Source organism: Carya illinoinensis, chromosome 15, assembly GCF_018687715.1.
Source record: "Carya illinoinensis cultivar Pawnee chromosome 15, C.illinoinensisPawnee_v1, whole genome shotgun sequence".
Taxonomy (NCBI): domain Eukaryota; kingdom Viridiplantae; phylum Streptophyta; class Magnoliopsida; order Fagales; family Juglandaceae; genus Carya; species Carya illinoinensis.
Genome location: NC_056766.1, coordinates 39870102 through 39878980, shown reverse-complemented (window position 1 = coordinate 39878980; position 8879 = coordinate 39870102). Strand labels below are relative to the sequence as shown.

Sequence of the window (8879 nt, the reverse complement as noted above, 5' to 3'; positions counted from 1 at the left end):
TGAACCAAGAATGCATCCGCTCCCCATGCAATCTCTCTTCTTGCCTGTATCGCCGATATAATCATCGGCTTTTCTTTTAATCTACTCCCCGCAAATTCCAGACAATCACCATCCGGAAGCTGAAAGCTAATTGTCCGACTTCTGCAATTAATAGTCGCAGAATATCGGTATAGCCAATCCATCCCGAGGATGATATCAAAACCCAACAGCTTGAATACCACCAGATCGGCATCCAAAAATCTTCCCTCAAAATTTAACGGGCATCCCAAAGCAACCTTGGAACACCACACCATCTCGCCGTCGGGCAGCGCCACTACCATAGCCTTCGGCAACGGTTCCGTGACCAAATTACACACCCGAGCAAATGTGGAAGACACAAACGATCGTGAAGCACCAGAATCAAACAAGGTACAAGCATAAAACTCATACAAACGAACTCTTCCTGAACCAAACACACAACCCATAAAATCCAAAAAAAACAGCGAAGAAACCCAATGCACCAAAAATTAAATCCAACTTAAAAAAAATTAAATTAATCCATACCTGTGATTACTCCAGCATCATGGGTCGCTGGTGCCTCAACATCCACCTCTCCGGGTGTGACTGCATAAACCCGGGCTTGTACTGCTTGTCTCGAGTTGGTTCTTCCACCGTGTCTACCTCCACGGCTTCCTTGAGCTCTGACGGGGCAATCCCGAACTATATGTCCCACTTGACCGCACCGATAACACTGGGGTCCGCTACTCGTGCGACAGTCGCCCTCATGAGCTCTATTACAAACCCCACAAACAGGCATACGTCCTCCCATGCGAACACTGGAGGATGCTTGAGATCGGGTTCCAGTCCGCTGAACAAACTTCTGAGGCGAACCCGAGCTGCTTCCTTCACCAGAAAAACTCCGCCTCTTTTGCCCTGAAGGGGATCCCATACACAGATTATTTTCCCGCTCTATAAGGGTGGCCACATCCACTAACTCCTGAAAAGTGGATATCCGATGGCTGACCACCAAACGGCGTATATCAGGGCGTAGTCCCTCCTGAAAACGCTCAGCTCGCAGCTCCTCTGTGGCAACAAGATGAGGAGCAAACCGCTCAAGTTCTATGAACCTCCGGGCGTATTGTTCCACTGTTGCGCCCCCTTGGACCAGATTAGAGAATTCTCTTGCCTTTTGCTTCCTTACCGATGCGGGAAAGAAGCGGTCATTGAACTCCTTCTTGAAACGCTGCCAGGTCACCGCAGCGAAAGATCCCAGTTCAGCTTCCAACATCACCCTCCTGGTATCCCACCAATCAGAAGCGATACCTTGTAAGAGGTAGCTGGCATAGAGTACTTGTTGTGCTTCAGTGCATCCACACACCTCAAAGGTTTTCTCCAGATCCTTGATCCATTTCCCAGCCTGAAGTGGATCCTCATTCCCATTGAAGTGTGGAGTCCTATGCGCCAAGAAGCGCTCATAGGTGCATCCGGCTTGCACCATGCTACTGGACCCTCCTTGATACATCCAAGGCCCTCCCTGATATGGCCAGGGACCTCCTGGTTGTGGCCAATACATTCCCTGTGGCGGACAAGGCTCTCCTGACGGTGGATAGGGCCCTCCTGATGGTGGATAAGGCCCTCCTGATGGTGGCTAAGGACCCCCTTGTGGTGGCCAAGGTCCTTGTGGTGGCCAAGGCCCTGCCTGTTGTGGCCTAATATTCTGTTGCATGAACTCCGTCATCTGCCGAATTGCTTCGGCTATGGAGTCATCCCTGGATGTATTGTCTTGCGGTTCCTGAGTATTTTTCCTTGGTCTACCTGGTCTCCCCATAATTCTGTCACAACACCACTCTTGACCCTCCTTTAAGAAAACAAACAAAAACCATCATAAAACCAACAAAACAAAAACAGCACCACGCAGCGAGAAATAAAAGGAACCAGCATGCCAAAACATAACTAAATAAAACAAGCAAACAAACATAAACAAATAAAACAAATAAAACAACTATACTTAACATAATTTTAAAACACAACTTTAAAAACATTCTGGTACTACCTACGGGACATGTGGTTTTACCCAGAGCCAAACCGCTCTGATACCACCTGTGACGCCCCCAAAATCCCCACGCCCGAACATGGGGAAATTGAGACGTCCGAATGGTGACAACTCGGGTCACCACCCCAACGACGGGTGCCGAGTGTGTGCAAGGCAGCAAAAGTGTACAGAGAAACACGCAGCGGATAAGATAGTCATAACTAAGTACCAGAATTTTTCTTAACATAATACAAGCTGTTTAAAACGTACATAGATAAAATATTACATATACCACAAATACAGTTTTAAACAAATAAAAAGATAACATCAGCAACCCGGCGGAGCCGCATCCTCGGGCTCAGCCTCTTCCTCCTCAACCTCATCTCCTGCACCAAAAGCTACGAAACCACGAATGGTACCGCAGGTAAGTAAAACCCAAACACTACCAGATAAAAACACATATAACTCAAACAAGATGCATGAAACATGCCCAATGCACAAACCCGTAAAACACAAGTTTTCCACGCACGCCAAAAGACACATTTGACATCTCAAACCATTATCCAATTTTAACCGTATGCACCATGACCTCCCCTAGGGGTCATCCGCACACCCTGGCTCCAGTGTCACACCGCGGAGTACCGCCACGCATGTGACACCCAACGAGCGATGCCCAGTTCCGCACCCCGCGCGTGCGTAGCCAAGCATCCTCTAGCCCTCGCCAGCGAAGGGCCACGGAGTCGGTGAGTAGGCCGATGCCCGGTTCCGCGCCCGGCGCGTTCGTAGCCAAGCACCCCCTAGTCCCGCTCCCATTATCGCTTTCGATAACTCAGGGGACATCACTCAGTTTATTCCGCTCCCGAGTGACCAGAGGAGCTCCACCGAGATAATAACCCATCCCGGCTTGGGCTCGTGATACCCACGCACCCGCAACACACTCACGCCAAAACACAGGCTTTTCTCATAAACCCACAACACACGTGCATGCACCATGTAATGCCATAACAATGCACAATAAAATAATCCAACAATCATAAATCAAATAAACAAGCAACTCCGTCCTCCATCCATCCGACCCCCGAAACTCCTCGGACTCAGTCCGGAATCAACAACCAACAACAAATATTAATTGAATGAGCAATATATATTAAAATCTGAAAATAGGGTTTGGAAAATACTTACAGCGCTATACGGCAATTTTAGAAAACACGAGGCGTTGTAAACGGCGGAAAAACAGCAACGTCACAGTGAAATTTCACTGTGGCCGTGGGTCCGAAAAACCCACTTTTGAACGGGGACAAACTAGGACACGGGATTGATAGGGAATGGTCTAGAGGTGGTTGTGAAGCTATTGGAAGTGACGGACGGCCGTGGGTGGCGGCGGAATGGCCGGAAATGGCCGGATTACCCAAAACGGAAACTAAGCTCGTAGGAGCTGTTCCGGTGGTCGTTGGAGGCCGGAAATAGGTGGGTTAGGACGGCAAGGAGTCGGTGATGAAGTGGTGAAGAAATGGTGGCCGGAGGTGGAGCGACGGCGGCGGATCGGAGCAAAATCCGTGCGCCCTTTGGAAGCTTTTTCCGGCCAAATGGCCGGCCGGTTGGGGGTGGGTTTTGGAGGGAAGGTAGACCGGAAGGAGAGGAAGAGAATGGGACCGGTGGGAGGCCGAACGGTGGCCGGACGGCGGCGGTAGGGCTTAGGGAAGGTGACGCCGGCGTAGGGAGAGAGAGAGAAGAGAGAGAGAGCACGGGGGGGGTCCGAGTCGAGCGGGAGAGAGGAGAGAGAAAAGAAAGAGAAAAAAGAAAAAGAAGAAAAAAGAAAAGAAGGGAAAAAGAAAAAAGGAAAAAGAGAAAAAGAAAAAAGATGTGAAAAGAAATGAGGTCCAGTCCTCACTCCGGAAAAAAGAAACAAACCGCCAAAAAGATTAAAACCACAAAAACAACTAAAAGAAATAGAACACAACCTCAAATAAATTAAAATAAATTAAAAACCGATTTTAAAAACGCAATTAAAATAAAATAAAATATCTGATATATTAATTAAAATAAAAACAATTATTTCAGCGAAAATACACTTAAAAGCGGGTCATCACAATATTGACCCTGAGAAGATTGCTGAGCCATTGCAGAGAGAGATTGCAGGATAAGAATGCAGAAAGAGACTGCAGAGTAAAAATGCAGTATGATTACAGAAAAGTGAAGAAGATGAGATGCGAATGAAGATGAGATAAATATCTCTTTTATAGAGAAAATTATGATACAGCATCTCTCGTGAAGCAAGAGAAAAGAGACGAAATATAGCTTCATAGCTCTGCGGCGCCTGACAGCACGCCTGACAGCTGCGGTGTCTGACAGCACGCCTGACACCTACAGAGGAGTTGAAAATCCGCGGTGCTTGTCTGATCTTAAAAGGCTGGCCACCGTTTTTATTAAAAAATGAGGTTAGCGGTTTAATGTTGATGAATTTTCCACTAACTGTGTTATTTACAAGAACTCCAGAAGAGTACAACTCTAGAAGAGTAGTGATGAGTAGAAAGATCCAGTTGTGATTATTTTATCAACATGGATCAAGTCCACAGTTAGTTGGATATACAGATGCGAGTTATCTTTCAGATACACACAAGAAGATCATTGCCATTCATGAGAAGAAAGTTGAAATTGATATCAAGAAGGTACGGTCAAGTAAAAATCTGGCAGATTTATTCACTAAAGCACTACCAACTGCAACATTTAAGAAGATTATGCAGAACATTGGAATGCGAAGGTTTGAAGACCTGTTATCATGCACTATCAACTGCAACATTTAAGAAGATTATGCAGAACATTGGAATGCGGAGGTTTGAAGACCTGTTATCATGCAATTTTCAGGGGAGGTAATGTCTTGAAGACTTGTGCTAATTGTACTCTTTTTCCTTCGCTAAGGTTTTATCCCACTGGGTTTTCCTTTGCAAGATTTTAATGAGGCAATCCTAAAGCACTCGGCGATACACATGAATATTGTACTCTTTTTCCTTCGTCATTGGTTTTTTCCCACAGGGTTTTTCCTTGGCAAGGTTTTAATGAGACATATTCTTTAAATATGGTCATCCAAAGGGGAAGTGTTATAAACTATCTTGAATTGTATGACCACATTTATCTAGTCGTCAAATGCATAGTGCATAGTGCCAGCATAGTAACTGGCATAGTGAATAGTCGGCATATGCACAGTGCATAGTGTCAGTATAGTACTGTATAGTAACTGGTATAGTGAATGGTCGACATATGCACAGTGCATAGTGCCAACATAGTACTGCATAGTAAGCTAGCATAGTCCCCTTTATACGCCTATATATATCGTTGAATTCTTTAAGAAATTCATAAGTTTCATAACCTTTCTGAGCTCTATCTCTTTCTCTCTCCTTTTAAAAGTTTTATAATACGTTATGACTCTCTCTTTTCTATAATTTTATAACAAATATATATTTTTTCAATTGCCAAATCAAGAGCAGTTTTCACTTTTCTGTACCACATTCAGCTTCCACAGGTTGAATTACTAGCTCTTAAGTCCAGATTTGTACTACCATGATGAGAGGAAATAGCAGAAGCAGTACAGCGCACGAACTCAAAAGAAACCATTATCGCAAATACAAGCCTTTATAGACACCATAAGATGCGTCAAGCCGAGCAACAAGAATATTACAAAGCCAGAGCCATCATGGGTTCCAAATCACAGAAAATTTTTATTGATAATGCAAGTCTGTGCAGAAAAGCACATACAAAGCCCAGCAGCAGCTTTAAAAGGAAACAACCGCAACAAAAGCCATCATATTACAGCAGACAACAGAAGGGATTACATCAAGCCTCTAGTATTCATCTCCTTCATCACCATCCTCTCCCTCGGCAGATTCTGCACCAACCTCCTCGTAATCCTTCTCCAGGGCAGCCAGATCTTCACGAGCCTCTGAGAACTCCCCCTCCTCCATTCCCTCACCGACATACCAGTGCACAAAGGCACGTTTGGCATACATGAGATCGAACTTGTGGTCAATGCGAGAGAACACCTCAGCAACACTGGTTGAGTTAGAGATCATGCAGACGGCCCTTTGCACCTTAGCAAGGTCACCTCCTGGAACAACGGTGGGTGGCTGGTAATTGATACCACACTTAAATCCAGTTGGACACCAGTCAACAAACTGGATGGTGCGCTTGGTCTTGATGGTGGCCACAGCTGCATTCACATCCTTGGGCACAACATCACCACGGTACATCAAGCAGCAAGCCATATACTTGCCATGGCGTGGGTCACACTTTGCCATCATGGAAGAGGGTTCAAAGGCACTGTTAGTAATCTCGGCAACCGAAAGTTGCTCATGGTATGCCTTCTCAGCTGAGATGACAGGAGCATAGGAGGAAAGCATGAAATGAATCCTGGGGTAGGGAACCAAGTTGGTCTGGAACTCAGTCACATCAACATTCAGGGCTCCATCGAACCGCAAGGAGGCAGTCAGGGACGAGATCACCTGAATTACAATCACCCATTATTTACAGCATCCATTTTAATTCAAAGGAATGCCAAAAAATGTCCACAATCTTGGAAATTTCATTATACCTGAGAGACAAGGCGGTTAAGATTAGTGTAAGTCGGACGCTCGATGTCAAGGGAGCGCCTACAGATGTCATAGATGGCCTCATTGTCAAGAAGCACAGCAACATCAGTGTGCTCAAGGAGGGAATGAGTTGAAAGGACGCTGTTGTATGGCTCCACAACGGATGTGGACACCTGTGGTGAGGGATAGACAGTGAAACCGAGCTTTGACTTTTTGCCATAATCAACGGAGAGACGCTCCAAAAGAAGTGATCCAAGACCAGAACCGGTACCCCCTCCGACAGCATTGAAAACCAAGAAGCCTTGAAGACCAGTGCAGTTGTCTGCAAGCTTGCGGATCCGGTCCAGGCAAAGATCAACAATCTCTTTCCCAACTGCACCAGAAAGCAACAGAGGATTGTAAAACAAAATTGGCATTAAAACCCAAAGAATAATGAAGGGAGCTAAAAATAAATAAAATTACTGGTATAATGGCCGCGGGCAAAGTTGTTGGCAGCATCTTCCTTGCCGCTGATGAGTTGCTCGGGGTGGAAGAGCTGGCGGTATGTTCCAGTCCTCACTTCATCAATGACAGTAGGCTCAAGATCAACAAAGACTGCACGAGGGACGTGCTTCCCAGCTCCAGTTTCGCTGAAAAAGGTGTTGAAGGCATCATCTCCACCGCCAACTGTCTTGTCACTTGGCATCTGGCCATCAGGCTGGGGGGGAAAAACAAAATTTCAGCGGATGAAAATTTACGCATTGCCTGATTTAAATGGAGAAATATATATAATACACACATATAAATATATTATATATATGTAGGAGAAAAGATAAGTCGATCTAAACCGCAGATCTAGCTGGACCAGAAAATTTCTAGTGAAAAATGAACCACATCCAAAGCCAGATCTAACGAATTCTAAAGCAAGGATTACTGACAACACGTCGTTGATATTGCGAATTTATACATTAAAATTTTCTACGAAGATTAACCATAAATCGAGAAGAGAAATGAGAAACGGAGATAAACCAAGAAAAAGAAAGCAACAGCTAGCACAATAAATACCGGAAAGAATAGAATGGTAAAAGCTAAGAGAATGAGTAAGTGAGCGAGAGAGTATTACCTGAATGCCATGCTCGAGGCAGTAGAGCTCCCAGCAGGCATTGCCGACCTGGATACCGGCCTGGCCGATGTGGATCGAGATGCACTCTCTCATATTTCCAAGATGAGTTTCGGGAAGATTCGGAGAGTTTCGGAAGAAAATGCAGGAGCGGCGTTTATCAAGACGCCTCTCAGATGAATACGGTGGTTTCGAATCAGTCTCAGGTTATGCTATTTATATAGATAGGCAGACTGGATGATGACCCGTAATGATCGCCTGTCGGGGCAAAATTAACCGGTTATTGTGAATCTCATTTAAAATTTTAAAATAAAAGAAATTTCATAAAAATAAATTATAAAATTTGTTAGATTATATTTATTTTATAATAAAAATAATTTTAATATATTTGTAAATCCTTTTAGAAAGGAAAATGCTTGGATCAGCTAGGGGATCAAGCTTGGAGCTCTCGCTCCATTTTTTTATACTTAATAATTAAGAAAGTGTTGTTTAATAATATTGTAAATTTTTTTAAAAAATATTTAAAAATGTTAAAAAATGATGTAAAAAATAAACATTAGTAGGATGGGCAGCGGGATCTTCCAACGGGATCCCTAGCATTGTCTTTTCATAAATAAAATTTTTTTCAAATGAAAACATAATTTTTATTTTATTTTATCAAACTGTGTTATTCACAAATAAGTGTGTAAACACATTATTTTTATGAGATCTATTATAGGTATGAAAACAAATCAAGATGATGATATATTTTTATTTTATAGAATAATGTTAGATACAGTTATAGAATATACAAGTATTGTATAATTTTTTAAAAATTAATTTTTTATACAGGTCCATATTTATCTACTCTTTTAAAAAAAAAATTGTGACATTTATACATACCATGATTGTAAATATTATTTTACTAAATATATATATATATTTACTTATATGGAAGTTGAAACGTGCATAAGTTTTTTTTGACAGACTGAATAACTATAACTGATTATTTAAATGGTAAATATATAGTTACTTAAAATATAAGACATTGGAAGTATGATTAAAGATAATATTATAAATAGTATAGGTACCTAGAGAAAGAAAAAAGTGTAACTAGGATTAGTTGACCATGGTTAAAGAAGGGTTTGCTTGGCCATTTGCGACAGCTGGCTGGCCTGCCTAACTGAAGTGACCCTTTAACCGTGGT

General features: G+C 43.2%; 1 protein-coding gene across 1 annotated transcript; it reads right to left on the bottom strand.

Annotated features, from left to right (window-relative positions):
* Positions 1 to 5705: 5705 nt before the first annotated feature.
* LOC122296501 (tubulin alpha chain-like) lies at positions 5706 to 7890 on the bottom strand. Its single transcript, XM_043106269.1, has 4 exons — positions 7697 to 7890; positions 7057 to 7291; positions 6597 to 6967; positions 5706 to 6507 (listed from the first exon to the last, which is right to left on the bottom strand). Exons 1-4 carry the CDS (start codon positions 7787 to 7789, stop codon positions 5851 to 5853), a joined length of 1356 nt encoding a protein of 451 aa, XP_042962203.1. The 5' UTR covers positions 7790 to 7890; the 3' UTR covers positions 5706 to 5850.
* Positions 7891 to 8879: the final 989 nt, after the last annotated feature.

Coding starts and splice junctions, on each gene's coding strand:
- LOC122296501 (XM_043106269.1), bottom strand. CDS start 7,789: ATGAGAGAGTGCATCTCGATCCACATCGGCCAGGCCGGTATCCAGGTC. Junction 7,292..7,696: donor GCCTCGAGCATGGCATTCAG/GTAATACTCTCT, acceptor TTTCCCCCCCAG/CCTGATGGCCAGATGCCAAG. Junction 6,968..7,056: donor TGCCCGCGGCCATTATACCA/GTAATTTTATTT, acceptor TTTCTGGTGCAG/TTGGGAAAGAGATTGTTGAT.